The following is a 21,936-nucleotide window of genomic DNA, read 5'->3' as shown; positions in this document are numbered from 1 at the left end:
CTAAAAACGTGTAGTCTTAGGAAACTGCTCAGGACACTGAGTAGTTAAATGACTTGCCCAAGGTCACATAGCCACACTGATCCAGAGGCAGGACAGAATGCTGACTCACTCTACCACACCACATGTGTCTCAAAAGCTTTTTAAATGCATGAACATATTTATATGTGTGTGTGTTTATATGTGTGTTTGCACATACCCAATTTTGGCAAGCAACCTCATGGCTCATCAGATAATTGAACTACCCAACTTCTACCACCAGCCCAACAGTTATGTAGTGAGACCTAAGCTAGTGAAACGCACAACTCCACCACCAGGTCCAACTTATACCTGAGGACTCAGTCCTCCAAAGAGAGAAAATTAATAGCCCAAAGCCTCAAAGTCATCTCCCTGTCCAATAGTCAGCAGTTCTTGGGTGGTCCGGTTCCCTGAGGGTTCCCTTGGGTCCCTGCACTCCCATTTTGGTGACATCAAGAAGAATGCTAGACACCCAAAATATTACTGTCTTGTTTAAGGGCTGGACTCTCAACAAGCCCCTTTAAGGAATGGATGGCCTGTGTGAGTTACAATCTTAATTTTAGCTTGGAGACCTGCCATGGTCTGCTTTACCAAAAAGGAGTGGATGAAGGTATGCGAGACAGCTGTCCCCCTGGCATGAGGGGTGGGGCTTATTTCATAGTCAGAGAGTACAAATCTGGGAACACTGAATTTACCACTTCCCTCAAGGGTATCCCCCCCCCCCCATCCAAAAGGATTTGGGGCTTTTCTCAAGCAAAACGGGATTGTTACCATGGCTGAAGAACAGACAGACCTGGAAACCAGAATCATCCAGGACATACACAGTAAAGAGATTGATTTGGTGAACCGAGACCCAAAGCATATTAATGAAGATGTGGTCAAGGTAGGATTGTGATCCTTTTGTTTTGGCCCTGGAACTGTCACTGTTGCAGCCCCAGCCCAGGGTGCCCCCAAAGTATGTCTGCTTTGCAAGTGGAGGGCCATGAGCAATCCGGGATGGGAAAAATTTTCATTTCAGGCAGTGACAAGCTCTCAGAAGATCTCATTATAAATGTGTACCTATGTCCTGAACTTTCCCTTAATGAACTCCCAAATGCTTATTATGAAATAATTAGAAGAAAAGTCATTGAAGATGTTACAGAATATTAAGAGTGGGGAAGAAAAAAGGATCAAAAAATACATTGGTCTCTCGGATACAAGTATTTGGAAAAAATGCTTTTTCTTGGCCTTGGCAGAATTAGAATAAAGTCACAGAATGTTAGAATTCATTTAGCTCCTGCCTATCATTTTACTGAGAAAGAAAATGAAGCTAAGAGTAAAAATTTGCCCCTATTTGAAAATGTCTTCTACATATGATGGAAGACAGTAAGTGGGAACTTCTTGCATGTCCTAGAGAAACCACTGTCAAAGAATCATAGCCCCTAACCCAACAACACTTCTCCAGCCAACCTGGCTATCTTGGCTCAAAGATAACTCCTATGTGCCAGGTCACTGGGGTGACTGCTCCCCCTGCCACTCTCTAAGCAGCTGGCATCCTGGAGGTATAGCCCAGGGTCCTTGAATGGAAATTCACACCTCTCAGGATTTTCAGGTGGGGCAAGGCGGGAAGCTTGTAAGAAACTCAAAGGAAACATTCTAATAATCACAGAATTTGGAGATAGATAGAACCTTTGAGATCAACCTAGTCTAACTTTTTCATATTCTAGATGAGAACTCTGAGAAAGTCACCAGTCCTATATTACATAGATAGTAAGGAGCAGAATCAAAATAGCTTTTTCTTTCCATTGGGTTTCATTGGACAAAAAGTGAAGCTGATAGAGAAGAGAAATCAGGATCTTAGATTCATTCCGTTCTAGCTTCTTCAACCCAAAACTTCTTTATTGTTGTATAATGGAAAGATAAATGGACATGGAGTCAGAAGGATGGAGTTTGAAGCCTGACTTTGCCACTTTCTGACTTCTGGATCAATCATTTCATTTCTCTAGTTTCTGTATGTGTAAAATACTGATTAGGAGCTACTTACCTCCCCAATGGTATTGGGAAGAAAGGATTTTGTAAAGGACATTCAAAAGAAGAGTTGTTATTAAATGATTCTGATATTGAGAACTAAAAGAAGCCTTAGAATTCATCTCATTCAACCTCCTCCTTTTTTATATAGATGCAACTAGCCTGTGGTCCACCTCACTATAAAACAGTTTAGATTTTTGTTCAATTTGTGGGCTCACTATGCTAATAGAACTAGGCAAGGAACATCATTGAAATTGAAAATTGTTTAATTGGGACAGGAATGAATAGTAAAATAAGAGAAAACAATCTCAGCATACATTTACTGAATGAGTACCATTGCCTATCCCCACCTCCCCATGGTAGTCCGAAAAAATGAGTTCCTCTGAGACATACAACTTCAAGAAGAAAACCTAAGGAAGGTTTATTTCTGCCACCAGAATGAATAAATGCTGTCTTCAGTGCAGATGAAATTAGACTTTCTTCCAGGAAACATCTTGCGGCATTTGCTGCTAATGATTTGGTTGCTCCCAGACTGTCTCCCCAACTCAAATCTCCATTGCTCCTCAATCTCCTAAATGTCCTTCCTCAACCCATTGACACAATTAACATTTGCTATGGCCTCATATTCCTCAGTGGTAATTAAAATCTTGTTTCTTCCAATAAACATCCATGCTCTGGGCCCAGGTATGTTAGGACATGAATTCTAAGTGAATCCAAGTTCCCAAAGGAATCATAGATTTCAGAGCTGAAAAATCATCTAGTTCAGCCCCCACTCATTATTTGGTGTAGAAGAAATTTGAAGCCTAAAGAGACTTCCTCATGGTGAGATATTAGAAGTTCAGATTCTCTGATTCCAAAGCCAGTATTCTTTTTCAGTATCACACTGCCTCTCATGGGAAGTGACTTACCCAATCACCAGGATTTGAACCAGGGGTTTATTGGTATATGTTTAAGGGGTGTTGTTAGGAGTCAGGACATATGCAAGACACAATTTTAAATTTATATGTATTAATATTTTCTCCATCACTTTCTCAAGTCTAGAAAGCAAAAAAAATCATATACATATATATTCATGTGTGTGTTATAGATACATGAATATCCACTGTGTATGCCTTATATATAGATGTATGTATGTATATGCCTGCCCACACACATGTGTATGCATAGATATATGGGCAGTTGGGTGGCACAGTAGATAGAATGCCAGGCTTAGGGTCAGGAAGACTCATCTTCCCAAGTTCAAATCTGGCTTCTAACACTTACTAGTTGTGTGTAAATCACTTCACTCTTTTTGCCTTGGTTTCCTCAAGTGTAAAATTAACTGATGGAGGGAATAGAAAACCCAAAATGGTCACAAAAAGTTGAACATGACAGAAAAATTACTCAACAAATGTGGGGGAGGGGAGGGGAGGAGAGAGAGAGAGAGAGAGAGAGAGAGAGAGAGAGAGAGAGAGAGAGAGAGAGAGAAGTCATTTATAAATCATCATAGGGATCTAAGATTATCTGAAGGAGTTAGAGAGACAGTGCTGAATTTTTGTCTCCCTTAATGCTGTTCTTCAGAAGATCCAAACAGTGCCCCAGAAGCACTACCTGCCATCAGGGGCAGGGCTGTCATCCATGTACAGGTAGAGTTTCCTTCTACTTGTGGTCTTGGGGGGCATCCAGAAGGATTTCCCCTCCGTCTCCCACCAAATGGTCACAGTTCCTGAAATATCACCACCAGAGGATATCCCTTTGTGTTCTGCATTACACTTGCCCTGAGAATCCTTTTTATACAAACTACCCCCCAGATAGAGGATATATTAAACCCACTAACTTCCCAAGTGAATGTATTTCCTACAACAGCTTCCCTTCTGATGTGAGAACAGGACAGCCAGTGAAGAGAAAGCAATCATTGAACTTGGAGTCCAAGGTCCTAGGTTCAAATCCTAAATCTACAGCTTGTCTCTTTGAGCTTCAGTTTTTCCATTTATAAAATAAATGAGTGAGTGAATCAATGAAAGAAAAGCGTTTTATTAAATGCTTATTATAGTGGCAGCTAGGTGGCGTAGTGGATAAAGCACCGGCCCTGGAGTCAGGAGTACCTAGGTTCAAATCCAGTCTCAGACACTTAATAATTACCTAGCTGTGTGGCCTTGGGCAAGCCACTTAACCCCGTTTGCCTTGCAAAAAAAAAAAAAGAAATGCTTATTATATGGAAAGCATGGCTCAAAGTTATGGAAATAGAAACAGAAAAGACAATCCTCTCTCCACCCCAAGGAGTTTAATGAGGAAGACTATATATAAGGACTTTCAGCTGCAGGGCAGATGGAAAGGTCTCAAGGTCCTTGAGGGTAGTAGCAGAGCAGATGGTAATAGTTCTTCTCCAATGTCATTTATAATGATAAAATAATATTTCTTTCTAATGACCAACCATTGGGTAGTGGTTAGAACTTTTAGGACTTTCTTTCCTGGATCTTCAGTAGCTGGCAGGTCTCATCACTACTAAGATTACTTTCCAGGATGATGTCTATGAGGGGTAGGTAGAATGCAGGTTGAATGGTGGTTTGGGTGGTTGGAGAGTAGAGGGGAAGTAGGATGCTTCCACACAGGGGGCTCTTGGGTTTACCTGCCAACTGACCAACAGTTAACATTGCTCATCCACTCAAAGTTGATATCAAAATGAGGGAAGGTTTTTGTGAGATTGGGATATTGGGAAGTTATAGTTAAATTCTATCAAGTGAGAAGAGAATGTGACAGGAAATCAGTGGGAGACAGGATAGTTTAGTGGAAAGGTTAATGATTATAGTCAAAGAACTTGGTTTTAATGTGGATTTGAGTTGTCACTCAAGCTCCTTGAACCTCAGTTTCCTCATCTATAGAAAGAGAGGATTGAACTGCCAGGTCTCTGAGGTCCCTTTGAGATCTAGATCTATGACCAGTTTCTAGTCTAATAATTGTCTCAATCCCTCCCCCTCCACGGGCTTCATCCTTGTCATCTACCAAATATTAGGGTTCCAGAACAAGGGATCTCCAAAGTCCTTCCTGGCTTCCAGGTTCAACAAGGCTATGTCCATGTGTGTATTTCTTCTCACATTTGTCAACCAGTGGGCAGCTCCCAAGTGTACAGCAGACAAAACCCTGGACATAGAGTCAGAAAGACTTGGGTCTCAATCCTACCTCAGATATGGATGATGTGACTCTAATCTCTTGACTCATCTCAACCTCAGTATCCTCATCTGTAAAATCATAAAGCACCTATTTGGTAGAGTGGTTGTGAAGATCAAACAAGTTAAAACACTTTGCAAACCTTTAAATGCTATTTAAATGCTAACTATATATTATGGGATCAATGTAGGAGGCCTAGAGTCACTGAATGGCATTTTCCGTGTTTACATGGTAACTGGATTGGAATTGTAAACAATAGTATAATGGTAAATAACCTCATGGAGTCGTTAGGTGGTGCCCTAGAGCACTGGTCCTGCTCGAATCCAGCCTCAAGACATTGACTGGCTGTGTGATCCTGGATAAGTCACTTAACTCTGTCTTGTTAACTCATCTGTAAAGTGATGGAAAAGGTAAACTACTCCAGGATCTGGGGTCAGAATGAGTTGGACGTGACTGAAAATAAGTGAACGACAACAAACTGGTTGTTGTGACACTTACTCAACCTCACATAGCTAAGGAGTAGCAGATTTGGAATACTGAGATAGGTGTTCTGACCTTAGATCCACCATTTTTCCACCACTGTACCTAGAAGATGTTGAAAATTAAGAACATTTGCCTCTCCCTCCCCCCACCCCTTAAGGCTTTGATGTTTGCCAACTCCCATGGGGTATAATATGGGACCTCAACTGCCATTTGTTGTGTAACTATGGGCAAGCCACTTCACTTTTGACCTTAAGGAAGAAGAAAAGATGGCTAGGATGGGAGGAATGAGGGGGTCAAGTGATCTTCCCAGTGTTATATGGTAAACTGCCTAAGTCAGGACTAGAACCTAGAACCTGGCTCTTTGGCCAACGCTTTCCATATCTTCCCTCAATATAACTGTTGTTAGATCAGAGGTGTTTGTGCTAAAATTCTTTAATTTAATATTAAATTACCTGGGAGTTCACAACACATTTGTTGTTGTTGTTGCTGTTGCTGTTAAAGGAATTCAAAGAAGAGAAAAATACTGGAAACATAAAGCTAACACATTTACAGTTTCTATAAATTTAGGGTTCCTCTTCTGTGAAATGGGCTTGATAATGCCCATACTATCTCCCTCACAGGAGAGATTTCACTAGTCAGCTGTTAGTCCTCCACCCACAAGTTAAAGCATCTCTCTTTATCCGGGTGGATATTGTATCACTCCATTAGGCAGCAAACTTTTTGAGTGAAGGAAATGTTTCATTTAGCTCTTTGTTTCCTTGGCACCTAATCCATAAGGAGGAGCCAATTATAAATGCTTGATAAATGAATTTACAAATTTCAACACACTAGACAAATGGGAATGATTGTCAAAACCAAGTTGCTAAACCATGCCTTATAAAAAAATAGAATGATGTCCTTAAAGAAAAAAGACATAGCTTAACTTCCAAAGCTTAATAGTTATTTCATCATGTAAACATGAGTCTCAACTTCCTTATTTCTAAAATGAGAATAATAACAATGATATGATAGTCCATATGACCGATTAATTTCCAAACTTTAAAGGACCAGAGAAATGTGAGTGGTTTATATTACTGTTGAAAGTGTATATAAAAGTTGTAAAACCTAAGACAGGTTTTTTAAAAAAAAGGGATATTTGTTCAGAACTGAGGGTCTTCTTTCCTTTTTAATGGTCCATCAAGTTCATCTATTCATGTAGCTGGAAGAAATCATTGATCTTCTATAAAAACTGTCCTCACAAGCCCCATTTCCCTGTTACTGAAGGAACTTCCTCTGCTGGGACTCTGTTAATACCTTCAAATTGTTTGTCTATAGCCAGAGGACTATCAGTTAACACAAAGGAAAATTAATGCTAAAATGAATTTCAATGCTATTTTCTCAGATCTACTTTGTTTTCAGAATCTCCCTAAGAGTGTCTGGGAAAGGAAATAGTTTTCAGTACAATGTCCTATTTCAGGGAGCCTATTTCCCCATAGGCTATGTGGAAAAAATTCCTTGGGAACAGATTAGAGTTCATAGAATATTTGAACTTAAAAATCATCTTGACCAAGTTCTTCCTTTGACAAATGAGGAAATGGAGGCCTAGAGAAAAGATGTAAGTCATGAGTTACCCTTCAGTTGCATCATGTTCTCTAAACGAGCCAACTTTCCTCTTAACTTCTCTGAATTTGCAGGAAATAGTGAGTTCCCAAAGCTTGGGAGTATGTTTTGGGGCCAAATGTACTTAGTACCATTTTCTAAAATCTAAATTGACTTTGAGTAGTTAATCAATATTGAGGGGCACACAATATGGAGGGATCAAGAACCAGAAAACTCCAAATCCCTGAAGATTAGCCAATAGTATAAAGCTGAAGGAGAAGAACTCAGTTGTCCAGCCACTCTCTCTGGCCCCAATCTGTGTGTGTCTGTAAGGGTCAGGGGAAGAGGAGGACTCACAATATAAGATCATCCATTTAAAGCCAAAAGAGAATTTAGCGATCATTTAGTCCAATCTCTTCATTTCAGAGATAAGAAATTTAAGCTCCAGAGAGATGGAGTGGCTTGATAGAGGTGATTTAACTAATCAATGAAAGAATAAGAATTGATAACACATCTTCTGATTGTAAATTCCCCACCTGCCCAAAGTCACACAGCAAAGGATGACCCACAGAGTTCCCAGGTTTCCCCACTTGGTCTTTCTGGGCTCCTTTTTAATACTTGTTAGGTACAGCCTGTTGTTACAAACTGCAAAAAAAAGCTTTCAAATCAAGAATCATTTGTGAAGAGCCTATTATGAATCAGGTACTATGATAGGTGCTAGGGGATAGAGATAAGATGAGAAAAGATACATGAACACATATAAATGAATACTGAAATATATTAAAAGTAAATATGCAATAATTTAGAGGGATGCTAGTAACTGAGTAGGGGATCAATAAAGACTTCATATAGGAAGTTCAACTGAAACTGAATTTTGAAGAAAAATTAAGATTTCTAAGAGGCAGAACTGAGAATTGTGAAACCTTTAAAAGAGGCCATATAAACAAGTGATGGGATCCCTGTTTCCCTCTCTTCAACATGCCTAATAATATAGTTTAAACCAAAATAATTAGTCAATCAACTATCATTCATTGTTTCTATTATGTGTGGGACTGAGCTAAGTTCTGGGCACACCTAAAGTATGTGTGTGTGTGTTAATAAATGAGTAAATTAATAGATGGATGGATAGATGTATGTATGTATGTATGTATGGATGGATGGATGGATGGAAGGATAGACAGATGAATGGATGGATGGATAGATGAATGGATGGATGGATGGAAGGCAAAAACAGTCCCTGCTCTCCCAGGGAGGGGGGTAGGTATCATTCACCATTCTGATTTCTGATGTTCAGCCCATAAACACCGATGTTCAGCTTATACCACAGTGGGGATGTTCCATTACCTTAAAGCCTGGGAACAAGGCTTCTCGATTCAAAATCTGAGATGCTCTAAGATAGGAGCCTGGTGACTTGGATTTAAACAAGTGGTGTTTTTGAAGCAGAGCTGAGATGTGATAAATGATAATGACTTAATGTGTTCCCATTTAAAAGCACCAAATTGAACTCTCTCAAATGTAACCCATTAGTGATTCAAGGACTGGAAAAAGTCTAAGTAACTCACAAATATCACACACACACACACACACACACACACACACCCACACACACTAGAGAGACAGAAAAGTCACCATGAACCTGTCATTTCTTTGGATAAAGCATTGCCCTCTGCCTAATATCCCCTTTGATGCTGTGGAACTTTCCTCCTTGCAGGGCAAAACCCATTAACTAACTCGTACTCAGAGATTCTAATGACTAATTGGAGCTACTTTCCTGCTTCTGAGAAGTCCCTAGAAGGGAAGTGACTGGTGTGTTAGAAAGAACATTGCATCTGATGTCAGAGACTTTGAGCACCATCCCCAACTTGGCCAGTTCACTATGTCTCCCTGGGTCTTGGTTTCTTATCTATAAGGTGAGGGGTTTGCACTATGGATGCTGTCTGAAGTCCCTTCTAGCTCTAAATCTATTTCTATGAGAAAAAATAAGAGAACAAGAGTCCTGGGAAATAACAAAGGGAAGGGAGAGAATAAGCATTTATGTAGTTCCTGTCATGTGCCAAGAAAGAATAAGCATTTATAGAGCACCTGCCCTGTATACCACATGCAATACCTACTATGTACCCAGTGTACTTTGCAAATATTACCTAATACTTTTCATATATTTTCTTATTTGATCTCACAACAACCCTATAAGGTAGGTGTTATTAGCCTCTTTTATTTAGAAATGAGGAAACTGAGACAAAGTGTCCAGGGTCACACAGCCAACAAGTATGCAAGTCAGGATTTAAACCTAGGATGTCTCCAAGCTCTATCTGCTATCCATCAACTGCTGTAGAATGACAGAGCATCTCTTTTGAATCCTAGCTCTGCTATTTGCTAACTGATTTGAAGAAATCATTTAATCTTCCATCATTTGGAAAATGAGGGAGTGTGACTAGATGACCTGCGATGCCCTTTCCAGTTCAATATCACAAGCCTATGCTTCTCTGTATCTGGGTTTCAGTCAGTCAGTCAGTCAATCGATTAACAAAGATCAAGCCATTGTGGTAAGTGGGAATGCAGCCTGGGAAAAAATGAGTTAAGACTGGCCAGCAAACCCTCCTTAAATGGAGGGTTCTGGGAAGAGACATACAATCAGAAGAAGAGGCCTGCTTCAAAGTGTGAATTCCAGGACTGGAGCAAGGTTTCAGGATGAAGAGCTGAGGAATGATGGAGGAGATCCAGACACAGCCCAGAAAAGATTCCCATATCTGCTATGTATTCGCTGTGTAGCTTCTAGCAGATTTCCTACTCCATAAAAGAATAGGGTTGGACTACACCATCTCTAAGGTGCCTTCTAGCTATGGTTCTGTTGTCTCTAAAAGGCTCTTTAGTTCCATAAATTGGTTCTATAAAGTGATATGGATGGCTGTTCCTAGCTGGTTCATTAGCAAAGAAGACTAAAGCATCATCACTATGTTAGAGACAAATTACAATGTGTGATCAGATGAGGACGAGGGGCAGGGAGAAAGAAACCATGTCAGACAAAGAAGTTCAGAACAGGGAGAAATCTTGGAGGGATTTACCCAACCTCCTCTTACATGTCCCAAACAGAACTGGAATTGATCATACATCTAACATGCTCTTGCACTATCTGACTCTTTCTATGTAGATCTCTGATGCCATCTCTGATGGATGCCAGTGCCTAGACACTGAATTACACTATCCGGGTTCCTGACTCCTTTCCCCACCCATTTTATAAGGAGTTCAGATATGTAGAACAGCTCTTTCAGCAGTGAGATTGAGAGCTTTCCATCTAAGAACTACTTCTTGAAGCAAAGGCTCATTCTGTTTTCTTGGGGCCTTCATCCAAATCCCTAGTTCCTCATCTCTAAAGAGATCAGACCAAAACCAAGCACCCAGTAAGATCCAAGAAGCCCAGGTTTGGGGTAGCAAATTGGAATTAGTAAAGTTGGAAGCAAATTCAAATCAAATACACAGAAAAACATATTCATATTCAAATGGAATAAGTGGATTCATAGAATCCTAAATTTGAAAGGAACATCAGTAGTCTATCTAGTAATTCTAATCACCTCTCTCTTTACAGATAGGAAAACTGAGACTTAGAGTCATTCACACATTTTAGAGGTGTTCAAGCAAAGACTGGATCCCTTCATAGAGGTTTTTCTGTTTCAGGCATGGGTTCAAGTCAATGGCCACTGAGACTCCTTCCAACTTTGAACTTCTTTTGCTTCATGACTCAATGCTTGCAGTAGAATATAAACTTCCTTCTGGTGGGGTTCATCTCACCTTTGTATTACAATCCCTTGTGCTTCTAGTAATTCTTTGTGGATGAAATGAGTGGTTTTTGTGAAAACTATGCCAAAGGAGGCATAGCATGAACAGATCCCTAACTTTAAATGCAACAGTGCCTGGATTCTAATTGCAACTTTGCTCCATGCTGCATATGTGATCTTGGACAGGTCTTCCCTCTGCAAGTCTTGCTCTTTAAAATTAGGGCACTGTGAACCTAGATAAATGATGTCTCTTACTTTATATTCATAATTCTAGGAGTCCAGGTGCAGAGTAAATGTCTTACACACAAGTAATAAATTCAGACAAAAGGAATCACTCTCAAGGAGGGTCCAAAATCAGGGTTCTGGCCGTATTAGTGGTCTAATTGACATTCCCAGTATTGGTTTGTCATCTGCAAGCTATTCCTATGTGTAATACAATCCTCCCATAATCCTCTGCACCTGCCAACTGTGGGGCGCAGACACCCACACTGGTATTCAACACAAGCTTAGCCTCCACATAGCCCTTCTCAATCTGGGTCTTCACTCATACTCAATCAATATTTAGCCGTCCCTTATCTTTTCCAGACTCTTGCTCAATGAATTACTCTAAACAAGTCATCTCTATTCAAGAATTCCCAGCTAAAAATGGGTGAATGTGACATAACAAAATGTGAGCATAGCATTAACTTTTAGAGCCAGGAAGGACCCGGACACCTCAAGTTCACTGGTTTTATTGACACAAAAAGGTGGAGTGATCATCCCATGGTCCAAAAACAAATCACTGGAAGAATCAGGACTAAAAGTCAATTCTCTTGACCTTTCATGATATCACTTTTATAATTGTCAAGAAAAAATGGCATTTAAATACTATCTCTGGTGATTACTAGCTGTGTGATCTTGGGCTAGTCTTATCCGACAAATGGAATTCATATGAACACTATTTCACAAAGTTGTTGTGAAGAATGAAAGAGATCAGACGGTCAATAAATAAGCATTTATTATTTGCTGACTATGTACCAGATATTGTGCTAAAGGTGGGGGGAATATAAAGAAAGACAAAAGAGAGTCCCTGCCCTCAGGGAGCTGTTCTGTATATTCTAAGTGTCATATCTTAGCTACACAGCTGGCAACATATTCTTGACTTAATAAATAAATCTCCAGGTGTTTCTGAAGGCCACCACCCATAGATAGCAAAGGTTGAATTTGAAAAGAGTTTTCTTGGGGTGGCTAGGTGGTGCAGTGGATAAAACACCAGCCCTGGAGTCAGGAGTACCTGGGTTCAAATCTGGTCTCAGACACTTAATAATTACCTAGCTGTATGGCCTTGGGCAAGCCACTTAACGCCATTTGCCTTGCAAAAACCTAAAAAAAAATTTTTTTCTATCAAATTCTAAGCCCAGTCCTCTTTCTATTGCCCCCATACTGCTTCTATTAACTAGTGTTACTTAATTTTTCAGATTTCATTGATGTAGAGAACTCTACATGAGAAATGCCCTCTACCAAAACTTATTAGTACCTGCTTTACAACCTTTAGGCTTAGAACATTGCCTAAGGGTACAAAGATTCTTCCAGAATAACATAGAAGGACTTGAACCATGACTTGAATTTCCTGATTCTAAGTTGAAGTCTTTATTTAATATATATTATAAATATAATATATTTATTATAACATATTATATTATATCTAAATATATAATTAATTTATTATTAAATGAAATATATTTATTATCTCTCTAATCATCATCACACAATATATTATTAATTATAGATGATGCTATTAATAATTAAAGAAGAATTATTACTATAATAATTGGAGGAGGAGCTAGATGGTGGTACAGAGCACAGTTCAGGGACTGAAATCAGGAAAACTCTATGTTTGACTCTTACTAGCTGTGTGACTCTGGACAAATCACTTAACTCTGTCTGCCTCAGTTTCCTCATCTCTAAAATGAACTGGAAAAGGAATTGGTAAACCACCTGGCATGTCTGCCAAGAAAACCCCCAAAAGGGTCAAAAGAATTGGACATGACTGACCAACGACTCAACAACAATGTATTTCCATTTCTACTGGGGTTTTCAATTTCTTTCTCTGAACTGGATGAGTCTTTGAGAATATAAGGCAGTATTTCCCAGAATGAAAGCAAAGCTTTCAGGACACCACATAAGCTAACAAGTCCACAGAGAGCTTCCCCTGCCTCCTGCTATGCTCCAGGCCCTCCACACTATCTACCCTTGCCCCACTGCTGCTCCAGCTGGCTCACACTAATCAACCTACCACCTTCCTGCTCCAAAAATAAATCTAGGAGAGGCTGCTTGGCTTAGGCAGATTGATTTCGCTTCCCTCTCTCTCCCTCCCTCCCTTCAGACATGGACAGAACATTCTGCTTTAGAAAGGGAGCAAAGGGAATATGACCAGTCCCCCACCAAAATAAGTCATTTCCCCTGCAATTCTAATTAGTAATTAAGAAATGAAGTCACTATATTGTTTGGTCATTATCTACAGAGCTTCCAGATTCTAGTTCCCTAAATGCCACTCTCTCCTTCCCCAGAAAGGCTTAGAACACCATGACCAAAGTAGGTCCTTCTCTCAGATCCAAGCCGGGCGGGGGGACAGCTGCAGGCCTGTATACAGGCTTCCTCTGATTTACAGGGAAGACAAAGAATAACAGGGGAACTCAGAGCCAGTCCTCCTTGGTGAAAAACATTGCTGGAAACTGTCTTAATTAAAACATCAGAACCAATGATTTCTAAGAAAATGAATAATTAAAATGATACACCCTCACACTGGAGAGCTCTTATGGTTACTGGAAAAAGGGAAGGGAAAATAAGTTCCCTTCTTTTATCCTTTCATCTCAGGCAGCCAACCCCTACCCCACCACTGCCACTCACAATTCCATTATTGGGGAAATCATTTGCCAAAGGTGATTAGATTTAAATTCTCTAGGAACAAATCTCTTTTGACAAAGTCAGCCTATGGATGCAAGGGATATGGGCACATCACAGAGTAGCTAGTTCAAATGGGGGTATGTCTGGTAGCATTCCCACCCGGGTCACCACCCTCCTTACTCCTCTAGGCAGTGGCACAAAACATGCCTTGAAATGAAAAGCCATGAAGGAAGAGGGATAAGGTTGGGGAGGTGCTGAGGTAGAGATGAGGCCTCCTATGAAGAGCTCCATTGGCTGGAGCCTCCAGAAGGAGCCATCTAGCAGTGGCCTCTCTGAACTAACAGTTCTTGCTAAATTGGTTTAAGGTCCAGAGTTGGCACTTAATCTAGACTTCATCCTTTAAAACTTGAACCTGGGAGGGGGGGACTGATGATCCCCCATCCCAGTTAGAGTCTTGACTCTAGGCTAATAGCAATGCTTACTGAGGAGAATGAGGAAATGGGGATGATGCTAACTGCTTGAGAGTGAACCTGGTCCATGTGGTCTGATCACATCACACCACTATAACCTCCATGCCCCTAAGATGGGATGATACAGAGAGGGCCCCTGTGTCCCCAGGAAGGCCAAGCAGGCACCTCTTACCTGGATTCAGAAGAGTCAAGCCAGCTGATGTTTGATATCAAAAGCACCCAGATTCTGAATTAAATTAAATTAACCTCCTAAATTAAATCCTTGTCTTAATTACATCTGATGATGATGTTTCTGACAATTAAGTTACTACTACAATCAGGGGGAGTGGGCCAGTTCATCTGGAGTAACCTACTATCCACCAGAATAATATTCCCTTAGCCTCTGGTCCCATTTTGACAGAAAGGTAATAGTTTCTGCCAGTAACCCCATCATGAGCACCAGTATTTTTCTCACTAGTAAGAGCATATAAAAGTAGGAAGAGTTTGAATCTCTAGGCTACTGTTTGGGCTAAGCAGTCACAATTTTATCACAGAGAAAGAAAGAGAATCAAAGAATACCACTTTAGGGCAGAGTAATGTGATGCTGCCATTCTTGGGAAAAATTCTTGAAAGTTTACAGACACACATACATACATATATGTGCACAGAAATAAAAACGCTTATACACATCCACATGCATACACCTCACACCGCTTGATAATTTTGCTTGGATCTAGATTCTGGATCCTTCCACTTCTCCCCAAGTGTTCTCTTTTGCTGTTCTTGGTCCATTGAGAGTGATTCAGAATTGTGCCAAACAGCTTTCTACAGCTGCTAGGACTGGTTCATTTGAACACCAAAATGCTCCTTTCATTGGAACAAAGACCTATGAGCATTCCAGACAAGCTGCACAAGGCAAAGTCACCTGCCTTTGTCGACCTGGAGCACATACCTGATATGCTCTAAGGACTGGCATTCAGATTCCATTCCTTCTAGTATTCAACAACCACACTGCTTACGTTCAACAGTTTTTCCACATTCTTCAAAATTTGGATTCTTTTGGAACTTTGGAATTAATTACATGACATGGGAGACACTGGCATAGAACTGCCCAGCATGGTGTGCCCTCAACACAAAAGTTGTTGAGATCCATGAGCAAAGCAGAATTGAAGAAGCTCAAAAGAAATTCAAGATGTGCAAATTTAGAGAATCTATTGCAAAGGTTCACATGGCCTACTTGTGCTTAACCTGCAGTAGAGTATTCCAAGCTCAGATTGGTATGATCAGCCACAGTCAAACTTGACTATAGCATAATAGTGTCATTTTGGTCATCTTCGAGAACAAAAGATAACAATCAACATCATTTTACATTCAATGCTGTCTCTCGAGCTCAGTGTTGGTCTTGGTCTCAGTCTATATATGTATGTGTATGTCTGTCTATCTGTCTCTCTCATCTAGCTCTTTTTCTCTTTCTCTCTCTCTCTCTGTCTCTGTCTCTGTGTGTCTGTCTCTTTCTCTGTTATTCTCTCTCTCTGTCTCTCTCTGTCTCTCTCCATCCCTGTCTCTGTCGGTCTGTCTCTGTCTCTCTCTGTCTGCCTCTCTCTCTCTCTCTCTCTCTCTCTCTCTCTCTCTCTCTCTCTCTCTCTCCTCTCCTCTCCTTTCCCCTCTTCTCTCTCTCCCTGTCTCCATCATCAACACCATCATGAAATGGGTTTTGATACCATGCCAAACCACTGACACCTATGGAATGTTCTCTTATAACCACAGAGTTGAGGAGGAGAATTAACAAGAAGTTGTGTAAATGATCTGATTCCTTGCATAGCTATATCTCTTCCCATGATTTCTAGGATTATATATATATATATATATATATATATACATATATATATGAATATTCTTGTGTTTTGTATGTTTTTGAGGAAATCTTATGATATAGACTTTGTTGCAAACTGCCTGAGATCTTAGCCACAGAAAACCCTTCCAGGTTGGGTTATAATGTCTTGATTATGTTACTGTGTTGGCAATGACTATATCCATGCCAAAAGCTTTTAAATCTTTTAAGTATGTTTAAGTCAGACTGGGCTATGGGACCCAGACCAAAATGAGAAATTGGATTTAACCTACATTAATAGATATATTCATGTATATTAAAATAATCAAGGGAATAGAATGGTTACAAAGGAGGGCAGAGTCAAATCATTAAAATACTTCATTCTGGAAATGGAGCCCAAGACTAGATGCAGTCAAAGTGTACAAAATTTCAAAGCTTAAATACAAGAGAATGCAGGTTTGTTCAACAAATTTCAGACAGCTGAACTAGATAGGGAAGGTCTTCCAGAAAGAGGAGATAATTTTAAAACTAAGTCCTTCTCAACATAACAGCTAGGGAAACTATGGGCTTTATTACTTTAAGGAGTGGCACAAGCTAAAAATATAAAGAAATTCAGATGTAGTTTAAAAAAATTCATGGGCAATGGATCCATTGAGTTACTTTTCTATTTAGAGTCTAATTATCTTTTGCATTATATTTTTGCTTCATTTTTTTAAATAGTCATTCTTTGAGATCGGGGTCATCACTGCATCCTTCCACAATGTAGTCTTGCACATAGGAGGCAATCAAGGAAAATTTGCTGAATTAATTAAAAGCACTTTATTAAGGAGATAGTGGAATCTTGCTGAGATTGATAGTGCAGAGGTCATCTTCTTCCACTAAGCATTCTTTATCACCCTTCCCTGACTGAGACAGAATGTAGGCTTGACCTTCTTGAGTCTCTCGAAGTCAATGACTGTGACTTCTCACACAGCCCACCTTCCCCAGTGCCACAGAACCACAAGATTGCCGACAGTGACCTAAGAGGTGCCTATGGTATGTAGACCAAAGAATTCTTGGCACCATCCGTTTGCCTGAGAATACATTGACCAGCGCTGTCCCTCCTTACAGAGGTATGAATGGCTTGGAATGCTCTGAGAGAAGGAGATATCAAAATACACTCAGAAGAGTCCATGAAGGGAAATCCTGATCCCACCCCAAAGTGGCTTCTTGGTGCCAAGCCAAACAGAAGCTTTACAGACTAGGATATTCGTGTGCTACTCTTCTCTGTCTTAAGATGCCCAGTGATGAGAAATACCCTGCCCTAATGTTTGTAGGACCTACCAACTTAAAACTCTAAGCTGAGAAAAGGGCTCCACCCATCTGTACCTTCAAACTCATGGAGTAACAAAAATCCACACCAAGTTTTACCTGGAGTGGATTCTTAGAAAGAGATACTGGCACTCAGGTAGTTGCTTTCCCCAGCCTGGTTACCCTATAAAGTCAAAATGTAATCATTACACAAACACTTATTCAGTTGCAAAGACAAAAAGAAACCAGTCTGTACCCTGAAGAAACTTACATTTTACTGGAGGAGAGAATGAATTTATATTTATAGATGAGGTAGGGAAAAATAGGCAGGGAGTGGGGAGAAGGAGAGATCCAGAAAAATTTGGGAAGAGAAAGAACCAAAGGTTAAGGAAGGAACTGTGAAGGAAGATAAATATTCTAAAAGACAGAGTTGAGAAGGTAAACATTGTCAGATAAGTAGAGATGTGTAAATGTGTGAAGGCATAATCATAGACTTAAAGCTAGAAGACACTTTAGGGACCATCTAGGTCAACCCCTCATTTTGCAAATGGGAAAATTGAGACCCAAAAAAGTGAAGTGACTTTCCCAAGGTCATACAGCTATTAAGTGGCAGAGTCAAGATATAGACCCAGGTCTTATGTTTGCAAATCTGCTATTCTTTCCATTAGATCATGTCGCCTCTCAGGTTATGGTCTAGTATATAGGGAGCAACAAGAAATACAGTTGGTCAGGAAAGTGGAATCCATGAAGGAAAGCAATGTGAAAGAAGTCTGGAAAAGCCCTATCCAAGACAATGATAGAAGGAGCTAAATGCCAGTCTGAGGGATTTGTTTTTTACAATAGATACCATAGGAAGGCATTTGAAGGTTTTAGATCAGGGCAATGATATAACTTGAGAAAATTCCTACCATAGTTGCCAATAAAGTAAGAACCAGAAAGAAGAGAGATTAGAGCCAGAAAGATTAATTAAGAATCTATAGACCAGGGGCAGCTAGGTGGTGCAGTGGATAAAGCACCAGCCTGGAGTCAGGAGTACCTGGGTTCAAATCCGGTCTCAGACACTAAATAATTAACTATTTGTGTGGCCTTGGACAAGCCACTTAACCCCATTTGCCTTGCAAAAAACCTAAAAAAAAAAAGAATCTATAGTCCAGTTGGGAAATGATGAATTTAATTGGTGAGCATGTGAATGGAAAGGAGAATATGTGTGAGAGATATTTCTGAACTTAATGGGACTAGTAGACATGGGTTTAAATCCAACTTCACATATTTATTACCTGTATGAACCTGATAATGCATTTAAACTCTCTCAGCAACTATTTCAAGGATTGTGGTGACCATCAAGGGAGATAGTGTATATAAAGTACTTTGCAAACATGGAATTAAAATACTATTATAATATTATATATAGCTATTATAAATTCTATTATTATCTCTTTTCCCTGTTTTTCCAGTTCTAGAAAAACTCCTCTATTTACAAACCAGCTGTGCCAATAAGGGTCAGCCGATTGTCACCAAAATAACATTCCCCCAGTCTCTGGTTCCATTTTGTAGCTACACAGAGTATGCTTTTACCATTTCTTCTAATGTAGGTTAGATAGAGTCAGACTTCTCTCCTCTACAGAAGGAAGGAGCAAAAGGGATTCATTGTCAGCTTCTGGTCAGTGGATCCCCAGGCTGAGTTATTATGCCTACCCAAATGTGTCTTTTCTTTCCCTCCCTAAATAGAATTGGAATTATTATTCCAGAGCAGAAATTTCTCAATTCCAAACTGATTCCTTTGGTTTGCTTTTTTCTAGCTCAGTACAACAATCACACAACCTCAGGCCATTACAAATAGGTCTGTGTCTGTGTCTGGAGAGAGCCAATTTCCTTGGTTGCAGTTACATTTCAGTCAGTTGGAGATTGGGACCTAAGAGAAACAGGCAGGAGGATATTGATGCCCTAAGGTATTTGTGCTTTTTCTGTCTGGAAACCACGTTATATTACTTTATAGACTTTTAGTTATCTGCTTGCCCAAGAGAATATAAACTCCTTGAGGGCAGAAACAGTTTCACTTTGGGTTTTTTCCTAGCACCTTGCATTAGAGTTAATAAACCTTTATTGAATAGAGTATCTCCCCAGCTATGTTTATCAAAATTATATCAGTTAATAATATTAGCAGCTAGCATCTACATAGATTTAAGGTTTGCAAAAGACCTTAGATATATTATCTTCTGTGAACCTCATAATCCTGTGAGATAGATAAGATTATATTCATTTTACAGATGAAGAAACAAAGGGTAAGAAAAGTTAAATGACTCATCCAGTGTCAAATAGCTAGTAACTTTATGAACTGGGATTTGCATTCACAATAAAGTCCCTGCCAAGAAAACCATAGATTTTTGAGAGGGGGGAAGAGGAAAAGGAGGAAGGAGGGAGGAAGAGAGAGGTAGGAAGGGGAGAAAGGGAAGAAAGGAGAGGAAAAGGGAGGAGGAAAAAGGAGAAGGAAAGGAAGTCAGGGAAAAGGAAAGGGAGAGGGACAGGGAGGTGGAAGGGACAGAGAGGAGGAAAAAGAGGAGAGGGAGAAAGAGGAAGGGACAGGGAGAAGGAGAAAAAGAGAGGAAGAGGGAAAAGGAAGGAGAGGGAGAAGGAGGAAAGGAAATAGAGAAGGAGAAGAAGAAAAGGAGATGGAGAGGGGAAAAGGAGAGGGGGGAGGAGGAGGAAGGGAGGAGGAGAAAAAGAGGGAGAGGGAGAAAGAGGAAGGGACAGGGAGAAGGAGGAAAAGAGAGGAAGAGGGGGAAAAGCAAGTGGGAGATGGAGAAGGAGGAAAGGTAACAGAAAGAGAGAAGAAAAGGAGATAGAGAGGGATAAGGAGAAAAAGAAAGGGAGAGGGAGAAAAAGGGAGAGGAAAGGGAGAAGAAGAAAGGGAGAGGGAGAAGGAGGAGAAGAGGACAGGGAGGAAGAGGGATAGGGAGGAGGGAGGGAAAAGGAGGAAAGGAAAGGGAGAAAGAGGAAGGAATACGAGAGGTAGACAAAAGGAGGGAGAGAGAGGAGGAGAAAAGGAGAGGAAGAGGAAGAAGGAGAAAGGAATAGAAGAGAAAGGGAGGGGGAAAGAGAAGAGAGGGACAGGAAGAAAGAGGAAGAGGGAGGAGAAGGAAGATGAGAAAGACAGAGACAGAAAGATCTCTGTACTTCATAGAAATGAGTGGTTGTGTCTTTTCCTTGAAATCACCTCCTTGGTTTAGTTTTTTAAAACCCTATTAAAATGTAAATGAACTGGGAAATCGCCTGCTAGCTTGTGAGCAGCTTTCAGTTGCCATGGTCCTTTTGGATGTCCTTTTCTCCACTTCTTTTGCTCTCCTGGTTCTGCTTCTGCAGCTTGCATCCGTTTGCCATTGCGTATAGCTGCTTCTCTAGTCCCAATGCTTGTGCTCTGATCAGCCCTCTGTTCTTCCCTCCCTCTGGCCCTGGCCTCAGGTGGACTTTGAAGATGTGATCGCAGAGCCCGAGGGCACCTACAGCTTTGATGGCGTCTGGAAGGTCAGTTACACCACCTTCACAGTCAGCAAGTACTGGTGCTACCGGCTGATCTCCACCCTACTGGGCGTGCCACTGGCCCTCCTCTGGGGCTTCATCTTTGCCTGCATCTCCTTCTGCCACATCTGGGCTGTGGTCCCCTGCATCAAGAGCTGCTTGATTGAAATGCAGTGCATCAGTCGCATCTACTCCCTCTGTGTCCACACCTTCTGCCATCCCCTGTTTGCTGCCCTTGGCCAAGTCTTCAGCAGCATCAAAGTGGCCTTGAGAAAGGAAGCCTAGATGAAGTTGGGGGAAGCTGAGGAAAGTTGACACCTGTGAGTCTGGCAGGGTGAGGGTGGGAGGGAAGAAAGAGGGGAAGAGGGGACATAAAGCCACAACGGGTTCCACAACAACACTCCATGAGGATTTCTACATATTTTATGTTTTAGAGACTTGTTGCTATTTCTGAGACAAGAATGTGCAGAGGAAGGGGAAATGACATAATGACAATTGGGCATTTTGGTTCTCATTCTGTCCCTCTCCCTCACCATGGGATCCCACAGCCGGAATGATGGCCATTTGCTCAGAGGGCAGCTACTGAAAGAGTCTGGGCACTCATTTGTACTGTAATGTTAAGTCTTCTCTGTATTGGCATGAAACCAGCCTCTTCCCACCTGGGGTCATTGTTTCCAGAAACCCTGTGAACCCCTTTATTTTACTAACAACTTTCAATTACGACTGGAAAATTGGAATCTAATAAAGGGTTTTGGCTGCAGGGGAGTGGTGGTTCATTTCATTTCTGTCCAAAAGATTAGAGCAAAATGTCCTCCTAAAATGTTTATTTTGTTTCCCCAAGGATATTTTATATTCCCAGGAACACTCTAAGAGGAATTCAGGATGCTTGACCTAAAAAAGAGAGAAGATTCCAAGGAGATATAATAATTATTTTCCAATATCCAAATGCCAAAAAATATCA

General features: G+C 40.6%; 1 protein-coding gene across 1 annotated transcript; it reads left to right on the top strand.

Moving 5' to 3' along the window:
• Window positions 1-656: 656 nt before the first annotated feature.
• Window positions 657-21,759, top strand: CAV3 (caveolin 3). Its single transcript, XM_074198667.1, has 3 exons — window positions 657-898; window positions 20,919-21,295; window positions 21,410-21,759. The coding sequence occupies exons 1-2, from the start codon at window positions 788-790 to the stop codon at window positions 21,258-21,260; spliced, it is 453 nt and encodes a 150-aa protein (XP_074054768.1). The 5' UTR covers window positions 657-787; the 3' UTR covers window positions 21,261-21,295; window positions 21,410-21,759.
• Window positions 21,760-21,936: the final 177 nt, after the last annotated feature.

The sequence above is a fragment of the Macrotis lagotis genome, chromosome 8, assembly GCF_037893015.1.
Source record: "Macrotis lagotis isolate mMagLag1 chromosome 8, bilby.v1.9.chrom.fasta, whole genome shotgun sequence".
In the NCBI taxonomy this organism is placed as follows: Eukaryota; Metazoa; Chordata; class Mammalia; order Peramelemorphia; family Peramelidae; genus Macrotis; species Macrotis lagotis.
This window is presented reverse-complemented; position numbering and strand designations above follow the sequence as displayed.

Bases quoted from the DNA above. Each gene is read 5' to 3' on its own strand.
- CAV3 (XM_074198667.1), top strand. From the start codon at position 788: ATGGCTGAAGAACAGACAGACCTGGAAACCAGAATCATCCAGGACATA. The intron at 899-20,918 runs GTAGGATTGTGA...CCCTGGCCTCAG, and splicing joins TTAATGAAGATGTGGTCAAG to GTGGACTTTGAAGATGTGAT.